This window comes from Sardina pilchardus, chromosome 7 (genome assembly GCF_963854185.1).
Source record: "Sardina pilchardus chromosome 7, fSarPil1.1, whole genome shotgun sequence".
Classification (NCBI taxonomy): Eukaryota; Metazoa; Chordata; class Actinopteri; order Clupeiformes; family Clupeidae; genus Sardina; species Sardina pilchardus.
Window position 1 is genome coordinate 5,873,880 of NC_085000.1, and position 18,861 is coordinate 5,892,740.

An 18,861-nucleotide genomic window follows, 5' to 3' on the forward strand; every position below is an offset into this window, starting at 1 on the left:
CAACTTATCTGATGTGTTTAATCCTCTGACTCATGATATTTTCATCGGCAAGGGGGAAGCTCAAATAAGACCTGTTGCTGGCGCCCGTGGCTGTGAATTGGTCTAACGTCACTAACGCGACTGATGTGTTTGTAGTCGTTGGAAACACGATCTTTCACAATGTTGTAATTCACTAGTTACGACATACTTTTCAAATGTCTTTACATGAAAAATTGTCATTAAAATTGACAAACATCATATGGGTAATTCAAGGCACAAGACAATCGGGACCAGAAAATAATTTATATTTCTCCATTGACTGCCATTGAAAAAAAATCCAAAGATAGGTCCCATGGAGGCAATCGGAAGGGGCGGGACTTCGGCTCTCTATAGCTGTGTGATCAAGTATGTGTGTTTATGTGTGTGTGTGCCTGTGTGTCTGTGCTTGTCTGTGTGTGTGTGTGTGTGTGTGTGCGCGTGCGTGTGCGTGCGTGTGCATGTGTGTGTGTGTGTGTGTGTGTCTACATGTGTGTGCATTTATCTTTGTATGTGTGTGTGTATGCGTGTGTGTGTGTGTAGTGTACAGTCGCTACATGGTCCCCCGTGAACCAAATTGCACCAAACTTGGCATACATTCAGAGGGAGTCATAATGATCCTACACTTTCAATTTCATGCAGTTTGGAACCTGTCCACCAAAGATACCTGCGATTACAATGCCCCATTGTTGGTGTACAGTCACTAAATGTACACATAAAATCATTTATTATATGGCCCCCCCATGAACGGAGTTCCATGAACCTTGGCATGCATTCAGATTCAACATCTCAATTTTGCTTTATCATTTTAAACTAGGTTGGTGAGAGTTGGCTCACCAAAATTAACGAGCACAGATGACTTTTACCATTTTGCATATTGCTGTTAATACAAAACTCAAAAGTAGGCTACAAACCAGCACTGGCCCTCAAATAGTTTAGCACAGAGTCTACCCCAAACAAAATGTCTGAAATGTTTGTACAACCATTTTTGAAGACTTGGATAAAGTAAAGCATTCTGGGAAATTAAGTGCTGTCCTATCATTTTTTTCACAGTGTCAAAGTTATTACAATTTTAATGATCAGTTTTATGCAGCACATACCGTATTTGTAATGCCATTGTGTGGTACAAATTACTACAAATTTGTACTATTTTCTGTACAAAAAAGTGTTGTGTACATAAAGTATGTCCATAAAATAATATCTGTATGAAATACATGTTGCGATCATATATACATTCTGTGAAGAATCATTATTATACAATTTAAGTAAGGGATAACGGCCGACGAGGTGATCGGTTCGATGGAAATAATGGCTAGGTGGAGGTCTAGTTACCTCCGCCGTGCCATTATTTCCATCGAACCGGTCGACCTCGAAGGCCGTTATCCCGCTTATCTCCCGTTTGTATTCATAACCTGTATATTTAGAACATAGTTTTATTCCACCGTTGCGTCCGTTAACATCGCTAAAACTGTCTTGACTGTGGGACTACTTTCCGCCACATATCAACTTTCTACTTGCAGGACAAAACTGCCGTTACTAGTTCTAAATGGATGGTTGCTATGGCCAAAAGCCAGTCGTTCAGCTTGGATGCAACGTGACAGTTCATTTAAACTTCGCAACGAGTTTGGCGAATTAATATTCAAGTGTGATACGGGAACTACTTCAAAGGTAGCAGGTTATACGAAGTTAATGGCCACCCCATCAGCCAATCAGAGAAGAGAATTCCATTGTTGAGGGAGATAAATGTCATGAATTTCTCTGAATTTCATGGAATTCCAATTCTACTTCCTGCAATTCGAATTTGAATTGCAATTCCACTTCTTGTTTGCAACCTCAATTCAAATTCAAACTCAAATTCAAGAATTGAATTGGAATTTTGGGGTCATTCTCAATTCAATTCAGAATTTTGTACAACCCTGCTAGGGATGTCACGAGAACCGATACTTGCGATACCTCTCGATTCTAAAATGAAAAAACAGCGATGCCTATTTTTTTGAAGCACCGTAAGCACCGACGCCAGCATAAGCATCGGTGCTGCGATTCTTCCGGAACTGATTGGGGCAATTATTGCGTTTCATTACTTTTTTATTTATTTATCTATTTTTTTAACGCTATTGAAAAACACGCAACATTCGTTAAGCTGAATTTCCTTTCCCTGCTCTCCCTCTCTGTCACTCACGCGTCTGTCTCTCATGCACACACACACACATAGCCTCTGCCCTCCGTGCACACAGCATCTGTCTCCATGAAAACCAACCGGTCATTTCTGGTCGTACTGATGCACCTGATGCTGCCCGGGTGGAAGCAAAGATCCTTAAGGCGTAGCAAGATACGTCGTCGTAGTTCATGTCTATGGGCGCAAAACGGGGATCACTTCCTCTTCATAAAGAGGCGCGTCATTGCGTGTCATCAGGTCCCTTTCCACAGGTGTACAAAATCAAGCACTCGATTATCAATGCTTGATGATGTTCCAAAATAATCTTGCTGCTCTTTCAAGCACTCTACATGTATTAGTTCTAATATGGAAGTAACACACACAAAGCATACCTTTCAAGGAATTGAATAAAAACATCAATGGAATAATGGAAATATGTCGCTGCTCTCATTAAGTTACCCCAGCGCCATCTGATCGTCGTTAGCACATATCAGGATTTGGTTCAGCAGGCTGGCTAATGTGTTGTCAAGGTAGAGCGTAAGTAGCAACCGGCCAATAAGCAGAATAAACAAGAGGGGCACACCTGATATAAAGTCGATTTTCTCCAGACGGGAATGCTCAAAAATGCTAAAAATGTACCTGAAGTGGTCAGAAGGGGTTGAGGGTCATGAAACCGTGCCCAAAATTCACATTCCTAACTCTAGAGAATGGAGATTTTAGCTTATAGTTGAAATTCTGATCTATGTCCATAGACTTCAATGGAACAGTTGCTGCCTCTGCTCTGCATAAAGGGGGATTTTGACCCCCCCTCTTGCGATTCGGGTTCCAGGAAGTGGCTTCTCATGAAGTATCTTGCTCCGCCCCTTAATGATCTTTGGTGGAAGCATATAGAGCTCCCCAGTCCCGCCCCTCCTCCGAGAGAGGTGCTTGTCCGGAAGTAAAATTCTCATTCATTTCTCCCATTGACTTCTGGAAAAATTCGGATATAAAGAGTTTTAGACCATGCCTTAGGCTAACCAGCTACGATGTGACTCATAAGCATATAACTTATAATTTCGAGTGAAAAAATGAACAGAAAATGTAAAAAAAGCGAAAGGTACAAGACTGTGTACATATCTTAAATTCCGAGATAGAGAACTCAAATCCCAGGATGCTTTGCAAACGTACACACATTTCCAACATTTGCAGCCTAAAGATAGTTTAACATGGTTCCATATTAATCTGAGAAAAGAAGATGATTACTTCCTACCGTTTCCATTGAGTAAATTCAACCTTCAAGATGAGAAAACCGTTATTTTTCGGAAGACCACACATCGGTCCTGATCAGCCCTGCAGCCATTTTAAGTTTTGAAGTTCCAGCGAGACGAAGCTGGACGATAGGCGCGGGAAAAGCTGAGTACAGTTTGTTTGGCATTGCCATGGCAACGGCGATCTCTACCAATCAAAGGCTCTGCTTTCACCAGTTTTACACGTTAGGGTGTCGGGTAGTGTAGTACTCTCTCGTTAAATCGTGAATAAAGCATTGTTTTCTCAAAACAAGGTTGATGCCCCCATTAACTTTTGACATCTATATGAGCAGGTATAATCGCTTAGTCACATCGTAGCTGGTTTTAAGTCTACCATGGACGGTTACGATGTTATGGCTTATTCTCCAATTGTCAATGGAGAAATTGTATTGGATTTTTACTTCCGGACAAGGCTGTGGGCGGGACTGGGGAGCTCTATAGTTCTTCCACAACTTTTGTAGACTATGCAGTACGAGCAACTGTACCAAACAGTAGAAGTAAACTCATTCTCCTTGGCCCGCTCTCGTGCGCGCTCAATGGACACCCGCCCACGACATGTACATAATCCAAATAAAACATTCACAATCGCACAGAAGACGACTAGCTAAATTGCTATTTAAAATCCGGTTAGCATCATTAGCAGGCTATGGTGCAGTATTTGATTAAAACTCTTGCGTTCAAGTTGACTGACCATCTCAATACCAATGTTTTTCAACTCCAAGACTTAAAAGGGCATGTCCCAAGGAGAAAAAGTAGCTTACCTTGAAAACACATGTGGGGAAACTGAACAGTCCAACCAGGGGCCTATTTCACAAAACCAGAGTAAGTAGATCCAAGATAAGTGACGACACACGCGGTTGACCAAGCCTGGTCAAAGTAAACATGCTAAATACGTTTCACTAATGCTGAGCGCAGATGAGTTGAGGGGGCTAGGTCAAGACAGGTGTAAGTTATTCGGTATGTGTGCGCGTTCTCGTTTCTCCCCCAAATAACTCACGGTGGGAATACAAAAGACGCGAAAAATAGCGTCTTGCACACAAAGTGAACAACCGCTTTTGATATAGACTAACAACGAGGTAAAGTTGTACTTTTTTGGATGGGAATCATGAGTATTTCTGTTACATAGCGGGAGTAGGTGTGGCAGATCAACTGAATGCAAATTTACGTATGCACCCACGTGTGAGAGCTTCCTTAATTGTCTCAGCACGCGACGTCATTAAGAAAGCTCTTTGCCACCGCAAAGATGCACAAAGTATGTCCTATATTATCTTAATTTGTCTTAAAAGCCGAATTAGTTGAAAACACCTTCGAAAAATGTCCCCTCCACTTCCAACCAACTACTACAGTAGGCTATTCATCAAACGTCCGTCAAAAAAGAAGCAAACAACAAGTATGTTATTAATTATAAGGCCACCATAATTTAAATGACACCCATATGGTATAGGCAGCCATTCTGCTGTGTTTTGCGAGTAAATACAAGTAGCAAATAATATATTTATAAATGGAATACAGCTCTTTGAAAAAATCGCATGGAGGTCTGATTTGACTGACAGCTAGCAGAACCAATCAGATAATAATTACCATTAGAATTAACTTAGCTTGGCTGTTAGCCTCATGGAGGTATTATAAGAACTGGAGAAAGTGAACAAGTCCCGCCCCATTCATTTCAATGGGAATGCTAGGCTAGTGAAAAGTGCCAAAATTGAATGATTTTTTCAGGCTTCAACATGGCGTTTCAAGGGACTTGTTTCCGGTGCCGTTTTACTTAGCCAATTAAGTGCCAGGTTACTGATTGACGTACGGTACAGAAGGAGAGCTCGTGCCCACACTAAGCTCGTGCATGAGCTGAGAGTGGAACAGCCACCAATCAGCATGAGGAAAACCAAAACGCAGGGAAAACGGCACCGGACGTGATGTATTTCTGGAAAATGGCGACGAGGAAGTGCTTTGCTAATCGGCGAAGCTAATCAGTCAAATCCTGACGATCCTGACCCCCTGGTTAGCCTGGTCGGGAGCAGGCTAGCTTCCAAGTATAAATTCCCATGGTAACTTATATGTGATCTCTTCTGTGAAACCAAGTCAAGGCTATGTTCATCCAGGATAACCCAGTAAGCCTGTCTAAATCCCCTATCTTGGTTTTGTGAAATAGCCTACCCCCCAGAAGAGTATGATAAGCTTAGCCTGCTACTTTGTTTACAATATTTTGAGGCTTCACCGACAGCTGAATTTAAGAGGTGGAGTTGTAATATGAATAGTAGGCTATAATCTGCATGAAGTTTGCTGTTGATCAGAAATTTCAGTATATAGAATGTATAAATAGTTACAGAATGTGTGTGTGTTTCAAATAAAGACTTTACATCTTGTAAAAAATCACATTATATGAAAGCACGCTAAAAAGGCAATGCAAGTTGTTGGTTTTTATACAATCCATTAGAAAAGTGATTTAATTAATTATCTGTAAGCCTATGTGATATGCTCGCAATTGGATACTGTATTCTGTTATGCTCTGTATGTTATTGAAATTATATTTCAGTATTCTGCAAATATTTCAATAGAGAAATTCATTAAGTACATGGGATTTTAGAAAATCCTTTTTTTTTTAACATAGTATCGAATTTGGCATCGAGAATCGTGTAATTTTACTGGTATTGGCACCGACTACTGATTTTTTGGTATCGTGACACCCCTAGTCATAAGTAGGCTATAGGGCACAGGCACACGCCTTGCATTGTAGGAATATCGCCGACATATTGGTAGCGCACCAAACGTAATATCCATTCATTCAGATGCAGAAGACAAGGAGATATAGTAGCGATTAATTATTTTCCTCTTGCGATCGTGGGTTGCACTGTTACACCCCCACTACACAGCAACATACGACCAAGAAGGCAAAAACTAAGTAACAGGAATTCACCCACTAATAGGCGGGAGTAAATCCATAGTAAACTAAGAAGCTGCCAATATGGCTGCGCCCGCAAAGTTTTCACGTCGTGATCCCGAGCCCATGTTAAATTCCCATAGAGGATTTTTTATTCTTATTTTTAAAGGCCAGTTATTTCATGGATCCAGGACAGCACCCTGATAAAGTCCCCCTTGGCCTTTGGAATTAAAATAACACCACATCAACACCATACTAAGGCATGCTTTTGTGTCAGTTATTAGCTGTTAGCTAATAGGGCTCGGGAACAAGCCTTGCATTATAGGAATAGCCGCCATATTGGTAGCGCACCGAGCGTAATATCCATTCATTCAGATGCAGAAGACAAGAAGCAGAAATGTATAGTATTAGCGATTCTTTTCCTCTTGCGATCATGGGTGGTGCTGTTACACCCCACTACACAGCAACATACGACCAAGAAGGCAAAAACTAAGTAACAGGAACACTATAGGCGGGAGTAAATCCATAGTAATCCATAGTAAACTTAGGAGTGAAGCTGCCAATATGGCTGCGCCCGCGAAGTTTTCACATCATGATCCCGAGCCCTATTAGCTGGTTTGAATTGCATTGAGCTCAATGAGAATGAAACCAACTAATAATCCTTCAAGGTTGAATATTTCCTATTTTTTCATTTAAGGCATTAAGATCAATTTCCAAATATGATTTTATATAACTGCATGTGTTCCAATACTTTTGGAGGGCACTGTACATTCTGGTTCATGATTTTTAATGTGCGTCCCCACTATTTCAACATGGTCTACTCATTGACCGCGTGTGTGTGTGTGTGTGTGTGTGTGTGTGTGTGTTGGGGGTTTACTACCATTATTCACAGAAAATTTGAAGTCTTTTTTATCTTCCATCACTTATTTCAACTTTATGTTGTTCAAACATGTCATGTTTTAATCAGTTTCATTTCAGCAATTCTAGCTACCTAGACCGATCGATGGCTGTTAACGATTTCAGTATCTTTCTCAACTCATGGTAATATGATAATAAGCTGTTTACAAAATACAAACATATAGCATAGTAATGTTAAATCTTACTTGTGAAAAGTTATTCCTTGTTTCCTCATCTCTACCGTTCGCTCGTTAGAGCAGGAGTACGCAGCACACCAGCCCGGCATCCTGTCTCTTCCATATAATTAAAGGTTGGGTACGGAATTCGCAAAACGGCCGGCAGATTTTGAATACATACAACCTCAAGTCCCGCCCTCCATGCACCAACGAAAATTATGCGCGAGAGCGAGCCAGGCTAAATGAAATGCCAGCCTGGCGTCTACAGCACTATGAGCTCTAGTCTCAATACAATCGCCCACATCAACTTCCCCAATTACATTCTTTATTCACCTCCAAAGGGTTGTAGGTAATAGTTCCACAAATCAGACAAGGTAGATGATTTTATAGCCTAGGGCCTACATTATGGTAAAAGCACCTTAGTCTACCAGCCCTTTCGTTCGGAAATTCTAAAACAACGATGCATTTTAATACACCAAAATAACATTTGATATACCTTACATCTTTCAGTAGCCATAGGTGTGTATATTTGAACAGAATCTGGTTTGGTTCTTACCAGGGCGTTTATCTTCTGAAATATCCGAGTTTAGTGCTGGCCCGCTGGTTCGCCTATTCCACTGTAGCTCCAAGCGGTTAAGTTTCGATTTCATGTTTACAACACTCTTCGAGTCACGGCAAAATGTAATTTTTGCTACAGCTTATTTATTGCGTGGGTGATTGAGTTTCCGTAGGTATCCGCTGCCTTAGTATGTATAGAAATGAAGTGACACAAACAACTTGAGGGGAACATTATGGGACGTGTAGCAGGCCTAGATAGTTTCGTTTCAGCACTGACTCGCGGTCAACAGCTTTCGTGCTATGTGCACGAACGGGTCGCGCGTGCGGAGGGGATGGGGAGGAGGAAGAGGAAGACCGTTAGATTGACAAATGAGCTGTGAAATGATGGTATGGGGTTTGGAATTCTATTGGCTGGAGTTTTTCGAGCCCTGCCCGTTCCGCAGATGATTGACATGTTTAATTTCCATTTCAGTGCTTCCAACTCAGTGGCTGTAAGTGGGTTAGGAATAGGATTTCAAGTGATTTTGCAAAAATGACCAAAAAAGCTCATTCCTTGCCCTACCTTTAATAGAGAATTTAAGTGTGTCTGGTGCAGGTCTGGTGTAGCCTGACTCTCGCCAGACCCTTGTAGTTCCGCCATGCTCCACCAGAGGCGTTTCGCTGAGCTCAAGCAGACAGCGAACTACAGGATCTGGCGAAAGTCAGGTTAGGTCTGGTGTGGTCCACTGTCTATCGGCGTTCACCACTCCAAGATGGTGGCCGTATTTCTTTTCTCACGTACCATCTATGCGTACCATAGACAGTAAGGTCTCAACAGCCAATGCGCAGTCTAGGCAAATATCCTTCATTACCATGAATTACTATTACTATTCATTACTATATTACTATTCAATCCTCGCTGGTCTATGGTTCGGTGTCTATGGATGAGACGCTCTTTGTTAATATGTTAAACATTTTCAATAAAACAATGAACTTGTGACTCTACAAAGATGGCCGACATTTTAAGACAGTACATCACTTCCATCTTCTATATTACGCGTAACTTCCGTCTCCTCTTCCTCTTTCAAGTCTGTGCGTGGCGTGAGACTACAAGCCAAAATGAGGTGAGATTGGAATTGGTGTATTTTCTCTGAAATGGGCATCATTAAACTGGAATTTTATACATTAACCATGATTGCAGTATTTCTATATGTTGTAGGTGGTTGGAGGAAAATGCTGTTAATGGTATTCACCGGTCTGACTAGTTAATGCCGGTGCACATAGGCCTACCTAATGTTAGCTGACTAGCTCATCAGCCCTTACCCAATGAACAAAAATCCACATTAATCTTGTACGTAATCATAGTTCTATGAGCATGCTGATTCGCTAGCATCGTTTGGAAAGATATTGATGTTGTGTACGTGTGATTATTTTAGCGAGATGAGCGAAATGTTTCTGCTTGTTTCTCTACCTTCTGTGACTAGTCATGGACGGTTATTCATCCTACTTTTAATCTTCTGGTGTAAATGCGGGATTCAAATAGGCAACAATTTGTCATTGAAGTGTTTTTCATTTATCCTTTTCAGCAAGGTCTCAAGAGACACGTTATATGAAGCGGTCCGTGAGGTCCAGTCGGGCTCTCAGACCAAGCCCAAAAAGTAAGTTGAGTCTGAAATGTATGCCAAAAAGTGAGCCCTGAAAGTTACTTCAAAATTGGTCAAGCTTGGCCCATTATGTGATGTATCCACTCCCATACTATGAGCTTATGTGGCAGTAATCACAACCAGTTTCTTAGATGTACATAATAATCTAGAGCTGTATGAAAAAGTTGTCCAACAGCTGTCAAGTGGCTTGCAACATGTTCACCATATAATATGCTTTTCTGTTTAGGTTTTTGGAAACTGTGGAGCTTCAGATTAGCTTGAAGAACTACGACCCTCAGAAGGACAAGCGTTTCTCTGGCACAGTCAGGTTCGGTACTTTATTGCTTCACCCAAGCTTCCCCCTGTCTAACATGCGTCCTGCCTGTCCCCTCTGGGCTAGCTAGATACGTTACATAGGTTCATGTGCAGTTGCACGATCAGGCAGGCCATGCACAGATGGGGGAGAATGGTCCTGGGTAGTCTGACTGAGCCTCCCCTTCACTGGGTTGGCGAAGCAGACGGACCCTTACCCTGGGTCTTAAAACATGAGGGAAGGTAACGGGTGACCAGGCGTCAAAACCTGTGAACCCAATGCCGACCATTTAGCCATGTAATGTAGTCTGTGCTGTCGACAGGACGACAACAGAGGTGGTATGGGTAAGGTCCTGCTTTTACTGCCTGGTGGGTTTTGGAAATGGAGTCTTACTGCAGTGGTCCTTTTATCATTGGTGGTACTCAACTCAACTTCTCTCCATCACCCTGATAGGCTGAAGACCACACCACGCCCCAAGTTCTCTGTGTGTGTCCTTGGTGACCAGCAGCATTGTGATGAGGCCAAGGCAGCAGATATGCCTCACATGGACATTGAGGCCCTGAAGAAGCTCAACAAGAATAAGAAAATGGTGAAGAAGCTTGGTGAGTCATGTCATTCCAACCCCAAATGTAATTTTATTGTGAATAACTAGAAGGGTTCTACAGCTACAGGACTTGCATGGCTTAGTACTGATTACTGTGTAAAATTGGGATCAATGACAAAGTATTGATGTGGCCATCTTTATGGCATTCTATTGCAATGACTAAGAAATTAATATGCACCACTATCCTTGTCGTAAGTCACCATCTTACAGGCTTGAGACATCCAAACAGATGATGAATGAATGAATAGATCAGCACATTATATAGGATTAAGTATGAAATAGCAGCGTTAAGGTGGTAATAGAGCCGCATCATTTATATTTCTCTCTCTGGTCTTCAGCCAAGAAGTATGATGCCTTCCTGGCCTCAGAGTCGCTGATTAAACAGATCCCACGTATCCTCGGACCCGGGCTGAACAAGGCTGGCAAGTTCCCCTCTCTGCTCACCCACAACGAGAACCTCAACACCAAGGTTGATGAGGTCAAGTCCACCATCAAGTTCCAGATGAAGAAGGTATGCGCTACCAGTACCCAAAGTGTTTGCTTAAAATATAGATGGTGATTGTTTCACCGGAGGGCATTGATATTATGTAGTAAATGGTGCTGATTGTTTGAAATTAAGTTGATCACATATCTGGAAATGGAAACATTGCCAGTGTTAATGAAATCTGTCTTATCCATATTATATTGGGGGTGGGGGGTTCTGCATCATGTCCAATGATCTAGTTTAAATGAGAAATTATTAACTGTGTACACTTATTGGTTGTTTAACTGATCTGCTTTGCTGTCCTCTGTAGGTGCTGTGTCTGGCGGTGGCTGTGGGCCATGTTAAGATGACGGAGGACGAGCTTGTCTACAACATTCACCTGGCGGTCAACTTCCTGGTGTCTCTGCTGAAGAAGAACTGGCAGAACGTTCGGGCGCTCTACATCAAGAGCACCATGGGCAAGCCCCAGCGCCTCTACTAGATAGAGCTCTGTGGCTCCTGCAGCTTTTCTACAAATGAAAAAAATAAAAAAAATGTGGGGAAATCCAAATCTTGTGCCTTGCTTCATCCATGCTTGTCTTCCCACTGAATGCATACATTCCACATACACCGGATGGTTACAGTAACTCATATCCTACTTGTTAGAAATGGCTTAGAGATGCCAGTCTTAAGAGGGTGTCCATTTCTTGTGCCATATCCTACAATAAAAAGGTGCAGCTACAAAGATGAACCAAAATACACCTTTGTGTCCGGAGTTTTCCTGTCCATGATCCTGAACTGTAATCATTAGACTTTTGAGCATACTGCCTTAACTCAACATAAAGGTAGTTTAGTATTTTGAGGTGAATGCACCGTTTGCTAGGGGTATTTATGTTTTCCTGTATACTTATGGATCCACTGGGGCGTGTCGGCTCTGAAGGTGAAAGCCTTTTGCCGTACGGGTTGGTGTCCCTAACTGAGTCTTATGTATTTAGCCTCTAATGAGATTATCTGTCACCAGAGTGACAGCTAGAGCCAGAGAAATCAAGCTACATTGTAACTCACCGGTACGATCAGATTCGCGTTTGCACTGGACATTTCCACAGTAACGATGAGATATTGAAACTTGGAACTTTTGACTGGCTGTTACCTGATGTGCTGCGTCGACTACAGGTTGGTTCTGATCTGGATGAATGAATCGCATGTAGCTTTCCTGTGCTTCGAGTTGAGTGAGGTCACCGAACCTAATGAGGCGCTAAGACGGGAAAAGCATGAACATCACATGGCGAACGAATACTGGACGGTGAAGGTGTTACATCGGATATCTAGGGAGTGCTGAATTTTCTGCTGTCGTGTTTATGTAAGTTATGTTCTGTCCAGTATGTAGGTTGTTGTGGTGTCATCCGGCCTGTGGTCTCATGATTTGCCAATTATGAAGTAGCCTACAATGAGTGTGCAGGTGAGTGACCTTGATATAAGCCTAACTTGATAAAAATGGACAGACAATTAGTGTCATAGAGGTTCAGAATCCATCCAAAACACAGAAACTTTTTAATAATAATAATTATGGTTAAAAACTCACTTTGTGGCAGGTAGGCCTATCATGATAGTTATGAATATTTAACCTACTGATGGTCCTGATAGCTGTCCCTTATGTTTTTCCAGCAGTGTGGCAGCTCCTTAAAGGCTGTGCCTTTGAATAACACTGGTAACAGCACTGAAGAGGACAGTGATGAAGGTTAACAAATCAAAGAAAACAATCATTAGAAGCAATCAAATATTGTATTGCATGAAATATTGAATGTGGAAATGGAATCGCGCCATTGTGTGTTGTCTGGTTAATGTAGTAAGATAGGCCTCGTAAGATACATTTTCTAACCACCTTCAGGCTATTTTTATGCACAATTATTTATTTTGGTCTGTTGGACTACTTTCTCCATGCAGATGCTCAACGAGAGGGCCTGGCTGCTTCCCTCAACAGGCTCTCTATCCTGGAGCGTCTTGGCCCAGCCAGGTGATCAGTGTCAGCTGCGGTGTGAAAAAAGCAATCCCTGATGCTGACAATATTATGATATAATTTGATTTATTTTGTTGTTTTATATACAGCCTACTTATTGCACCATATACTGTATCTGTCTGTCTACCACTGTATGCAGTGATGATGAGATCAGTTGATCAGTTGTGGGGATGGTCATAATTTATGCTTTTGAGGATTTTTATGTTTTCTTGAACTTTTATTTTTCTGCCTCCACAAAAGTGATGAGATGACTGAAGGGGAAGTGGAGGTAAGGCCTTAAGGAGACTCACTCTCAACATTTTCTCTTAGTGTGTCTGTGTGTGTGTGTGTGTGTGTGTGTGTGTGTGTGTGTGTGTGTGTGTGTGTGTACTTTTGTAATACCATTTTACACCTAGATATGTCTATACCTCCTGAAATTTGCCAGTTTACGTGTTTTTAATGTGGAATGAATGTAAGAATATGACATGTAATGTAATGAGTGTAGCCTATGTAATTAAGTTGTCTTATTTTATATATCACTGGAACTGGGGCTGGCTAGCACTTAGTAGAAATCTGCCTTTCTGTTTAGGTCTCCTTTATTTATTCATTCATTCATTCATTTGTTCATTCATTTTCTCTGTCTGTCTGTTCTTTGCACGCAGAGTGCATTCTCCCAGCTGACTCTAGCCTTCCGCTGTGACCAGTACACACTGAGCCAGCGTCTGCAGGCAGAGGAGCATGCTCGCAACAAGGCAGAGGAGAACCTGCAGCTGGAGCTGCAGAGGGGCAAAGAGGCGGTGGAGGTAACTGACCAGAGCCAAAGAGAGAGCAGGGGCAACTAGCCCCGGAGCTAAACAGCAGCAGGGGTGACTGGCCAGGGGCAGAGAGACAGCGGGGGAAATTAACTAGACACACAAGAGGCAGTTGAGGTAACTAACCAGGGGTAAAGAGACAGCAGGGTATTTAACTAAGGGCAAAAAGGCATTGAAGGCAAGTAACCAGGGACAAAGACATCAAAGCTAACTAGCTAGGCCCAGGGCGGTCAATGTGCTTCTGATCATTTGTAAAATCATCTGATTTAACTGTCCTCAAACCTTCCGGCAGTTTCTGTGATCAACAAATGATTGTGTTAATGCATTCTAAATGCATTGCATAAACATGCTGGTGTAGGTATCTGTCTAGGTATCTGTGTAGTTGTAAATCGGTAAGCTTTTGTTTGTGTCACTGTGTTCCACAGGTGCTGAAGGAGATGTGTTTGGACAGCAAGCGCTATACAATCCTCCAGAAGCTGGAGTTTACGCTGGATATCCTGGGAGGAACTGTCGATCAGGTGGCCAGAACGGCTGAGGTGCTGGGAGCTGCTCACCAGGTATATAGTGTGCATTACCTCTCTCTACCATCACTATGTGATTTATTTATGTAGGTTGTCTTTGGACTTTCCCCCTTTTAGTTTTTTTTTTGATGATATACAGGTAGAATGTCTTGTGAATCTTAACAATGCTGTGTGTTCATACAGATTGTGTGTACGTATTAGAGTGTGGGCACTGGTGCTGAGGTGTGTGCTGTGTTTCTGTGTGAGCCAGGAGGCCAAAGTGAGCCGTGCGGTGGAGCTGATGGTGGCCCACGTCGACAACCTGCGCCAGCGGCACGACCGGCACTGCGCCGAGCTGGAGGAGACCAAGAAGCTGATCACCAGTGTGCCCACTGACCAGCCGCTGCCTGAGCTCAGAGGTGAGTCTCAACAGGACGACAGCAGGACTCACCAGAGGACTCTTAGCAGCGCTCGCTGCAGCACATACGACATGGGTATACCCTGCTCTACCTCTCACCAGGGGACACTTACGACATGGCTATACCCTGCTCTACCTCTCACCAGAGGACACTTACGACATGGGTATACCCTGCTCTATCTCCTACCACAGCACTTACAACATGGGTATACCCTGCTCTATCTCTTGGGGTGGGACACCCATCTCTGTCTCCTGGAGTAGATCAGTGATAAACTGAGCAGACTGCAGATGAGCTATTGTTGGCTATACACTCAGATATTTCACACAAAAACATGTTCCTATTTCGTCCCCTTAGAATAATTTAAGCAATATAGCACGAGTCAGAGTGGGATTGATCATGGATATTCCCACGGGTGTTGTTCGCCCGTAGCCACGAGGCCGGAGGCATCATAGAGTTGTATTGATAAGTGGAACGATACAATGTCCAACAATGCATGCAACTTCAATAAACACCTCACCTTATAACTTGTCTGAGAATAAGAATATGTCAATAACTCAATTTTGACAAAAATGTCAGATAGATATCATTCTAAGGGGACGATGTGTCTAAAATTAAATTTTAGTCTAGGGCCGTGTCCAAAAGTCAAGGGTGCACGCTGGATAGTACCGTTCTTTCCAGTAGTGTCTCAGTTAGCTTGCTCCTCAGTATGCATCCCTACATTTGGACAGCACAAACCAGTTGGCTTCACATGACTCGGGGAGGGGTGTGTGTTGCTTGACTATTTGCATGACGTGTGGAGCTTGACCTGCGCTGTGCAATGGATTATGGGATATCTGAGGCCAAAAAAGATGCATCGATGCACGCTTGGAAATCATGCCAAACGAAGTACCCATCTAGTGAGAGCACTTGACTTTCGGACAGTCTATTCTGACGTAACTTCCGGAAAATGCTACGCTGCCCAGCATGTGTACTTATGATTCAGACACAGCCTAAGTTCAACCTATATTAGGTAATATTATATTAGCCTAATATTTTGGTCTCAAGGAGACCAAAGAGGTCTCTGAAGTTAGTAACTCTGTTTGGCATTAGCAGTCAGCATCTTTTGACTTTCATACAAAAAAAAAAAGAAATTCTCTCATCTGTCTCTCTGTCTCTCTGTCTCTCTCTCTTTGCAGAGGAAATTGAAATGCGTCTAAGGACCAACAAAGACATGGGAAAGGTAACGCTCTATACTCTATACTGTGGCGGTTTTTGGTTTCTCAGTCCCATTTTTGTTGTGGAATTTCCCCTGACACTATATAAGTTATGAATTACATATGTTTACTTACGGGTTTTTTGTGTGTTTTTGTTTGATTTAGTATAATCTGCGGCGCAGAATCAGCTCTTCTGTTCTTATAAGGCAGAGTTCAATCCAGGTATGATTTTAGATAACACTTAAACATTAAGATTACTTTATTTGACCCATAATTAAAAACAAAGCTCAACTTTTTTTTTACCCTCCTGCATGTGTTTTCATTTGGCGCTGTAACTTTTGAATCAATCTGGTTTTATTTGTTGTTGTTTTTTCCATGGTGCAAAAAGGAGACCAAGAAACTGAAAGACAAAGAGAGCCTGAATGAAGTGCTGTCCGAAGAGAGGCTCACTAAACCACCAGTGACCCAGCCCCAGTGCTCTGAACCCAAGGCAGCCAGTAAACCCAACATGGAGGAAGAGGAGTTTGTATCAGTGGCAGAGAGGTACTGGAATGGAGGCCTTCGGTGACAACACCCTTTATACCCCTTGTACTTGCTCACGGCTGCCTGTAACTTTATGTCCATTGAAACTGGGCTCTGTGTCACCAATTTTCAACGGGTCATCTATCCGTTGTGGTGTGTCCACCTCACTTGGACATAGCTCTGAAGTGGTTATAAAATGTAACACAAGAACCGTCTGGATATTTTTTGTAGAATTTGTATTCATTGAATTGAAATCACACATTGATTGCACAATGCACATGCTGACATTTTGACAGTTTACTAGCTTGTCAATTATGACAACAACTAATTTAATGTCTCTGTATTGACCTCCATTTTCTTGTAGTTGTACGGAGCATGTTTCTCCAGTAGAGGGCAGCATGGAGGCTGATATCACACAGACTTTGTCAAACGTCCCTCTCAGTGCGTGTCCAGGGCCCTCCACTGTCTCCAATCATGACGAGGTAAACCCACCGATCCCCAACAGGTAGGCACTAACAGGCGCCACCCTCATGAGAACAGGCCAACAGTAAATCTGATTTCAGTGTTGATCTATGTTTCTTTTCTGTTGCAGTATTTTCCTAGTTATTAAATTGCATGGATATGAATGATGCAGCGTTACGTGATGTAGTTGTTTTTCCGTAGTTTAAGAAAAGAAAACGTGTTGTTTTATAAAGAAATGACAATAGTTTGATTATTTGTTTAATAGTTCTGTTCATTCTTCTGTGCTGCACTGTCTCTCTCATTTCTCATTTAGTGTTTTATAATGAGTGAAACAGCGCCCTCCTTTAAGTTATGGCGTGAATGCATGGTGAAACACAGTATCACATTTCTGTCATCTCCAGAGAAGCCATCCTGAGTTGGCAGCCCTATCATTAAATGAGAAATCTGTTGATTTTTCATATAGATCACTGTTTCTCAAGGTCACCAGCTAAACAGCTAAAGTAGCCAGGCAGGTGTAGGGCTACACTCTGGGGGTGAAGATAGGGGCTCATGAACATGCCCCCAGATTGTAGAGCTGTAGCTGTCTGGCTGAAGCAACTAGAGCTAGGTACTCTGTGACCTCGAGAAATAGAGATCTATTTTGAAAACTTGGCGGATTTCTCGTTTAAAGGAACACTCCACCGTTTTATGAAATTGGGTAATTCACCGTCTCCCCAAGAGTTTAAAAAGTGAGCAAAAACATTTATGTCTCCATGCATGCATTGCCTTAGTCGATTTTCAAAGCAGGTATTGAAAATGGGGCTATATTGGCCCGAAGCCCTGCTACTTGGGCACAGCGATTGTTTGTGTTGAGGTGGTGAGTGAGACAATGTAGTCATGTGTTGTGTGATATCTCTGCACTCAGGTAGCAGTCCTCCGTCTGTGCTTCGGCCCAATATAGTCCCAAGTCAATACCTAGGAAATCGCGTTGTCTGAATCTGCATTGCCATTTGTACTCGTTGTGAATATGGAGGCCACAAGAAGTACTTAGGGATCTTTATGTTGTTGACTCAGTTTTACTCTGCTATCCGGCAACCAGAGATTGCATTCTATGCCCAAAAGTGCCCAAATGCATTGCAATACGCCTACCGAGTGGAGGGACATGCCTGAAAGGACTCGGACTTCTCTAACTCTAGGGGAGACTGTGAAAAGCCCAATTTCTTAAAACGGTGGCGTGTTCCTGTAAGCTGTGTGAGAGGATAAAAGAATGATCAACCAATCAGATGCTACTGTATGCAAAATTAGCCAGCAATGTACAAAGGGCAGCCAACTTACATTACAACCCTGTTATTTGTATATTCTTTAAAAAAAATTAACACACCACGCCACTGATAGTATGTAAATTACAGGGAAATGTGCTTATTGCCTCGACACTGCCCAACTAGCCTGGACATTTGAGTGTGTGATATTGCTGTTTGTAATGCCACTAATGAAACTGAACACACTTGTGCTGTTGGCCTTCTTGGTTTGTCTCTCGTGTGTCTAGACCCCCCCAGAGGGCCCTAAGAAGGAGGCAAAGGAGCAAAGCCGAGCTGGATGGGTTCTCGTCCAAAGGAAAAAGAGAAAGGCACGACCGCAGTGACTGTGACACCAGTGACCCCAGCCTGTACGTTTTGGCCAGCCAAATTGCATGAAAGCTGTCCTTTACGAGTGATGGAATAGAGAGATTTGGTCAGCCTAGAGACAGTTCTATGAATACCTTGGATAGTTAACTACCTGTATCCAAGTCCTTTTAGGCAAGTCCCCCCCACTTGGCAGCCATTTTGCAGTACTTACTTTCTGCAGTAATCAGGCAGCTATTTTCTAGCGAATGAGGAAGCATACAGGAATGATAGATAGATACTTAATTGATCCCCAAGGGGAAATTCAAGATTTGGGGATGGACTATGAATAGAGATACTGCCTTATTAGTGCTACAAACTAACCTCATGCATATGGAGGATTCTTTGAG

The 18,861-nt window shown here is 42.5% G+C and overlaps 2 protein-coding genes across 2 annotated transcripts; both read left to right on the forward strand.

Moving 5' to 3' along the window:
- Positions 1–8,984: 8,984 nt before the first annotated feature.
- On the forward strand, positions 8,985–11,538 carry rpl10a (ribosomal protein L10a). Its single transcript, XM_062540496.1, has 6 exons — positions 8,985–9,068; positions 9,531–9,602; positions 9,835–9,915; positions 10,354–10,502; positions 10,843–11,015; positions 11,299–11,538. Exons 1-6 carry the CDS (start codon positions 9,064–9,066, stop codon positions 11,467–11,469), a joined length of 651 nt encoding a protein of 216 aa, XP_062396480.1. The 5' UTR covers positions 8,985–9,063; the 3' UTR covers positions 11,470–11,538.
- A 1,341-nt stretch (positions 11,539–12,879) lies between these two features.
- On the forward strand, positions 12,880–16,455 carry LOC134086978 (inositol 1,4,5-triphosphate receptor associated 2-like). The gene is made up of 7 exons (XM_062540177.1): positions 12,880–12,981; positions 13,225–13,252; positions 13,626–13,766; positions 14,201–14,332; positions 14,547–14,694; positions 15,870–15,913; positions 16,276–16,455. The coding sequence occupies exons 2-7, from the start codon at positions 13,232–13,234 to the stop codon at positions 16,453–16,455; spliced, it is 666 nt and encodes a 221-aa protein (XP_062396161.1). The 5' UTR covers positions 12,880–12,981; positions 13,225–13,231.
- Positions 16,456–18,861: the final 2,406 nt, after the last annotated feature.

Bases quoted from the DNA above. Each gene is read 5' to 3' on its own strand.
- rpl10a (XM_062540496.1), top strand. The intron at 9,603-9,834 runs GTAAGTTGAGTC...TTTTCTGTTTAG, and splicing joins TCTCAGACCAAGCCCAAAAA to GTTTTTGGAAACTGTGGAGC. The intron at 11,016-11,298 runs GTATGCGCTACC...TGTCCTCTGTAG, and splicing joins TCAAGTTCCAGATGAAGAAG to GTGCTGTGTCTGGCGGTGGC.
- LOC134086978 (XM_062540177.1), top strand. From the start codon at position 13,232: ATGACTGAAGGGGAAGTGGAG. The intron at 13,253-13,625 runs GTAAGGCCTTAA...CTTTGCACGCAG, and splicing joins TGACTGAAGGGGAAGTGGAG to AGTGCATTCTCCCAGCTGAC. The intron at 13,767-14,200 runs GTAACTGACCAG...TGTGTTCCACAG, and splicing joins GGGGCAAAGAGGCGGTGGAG to GTGCTGAAGGAGATGTGTTT.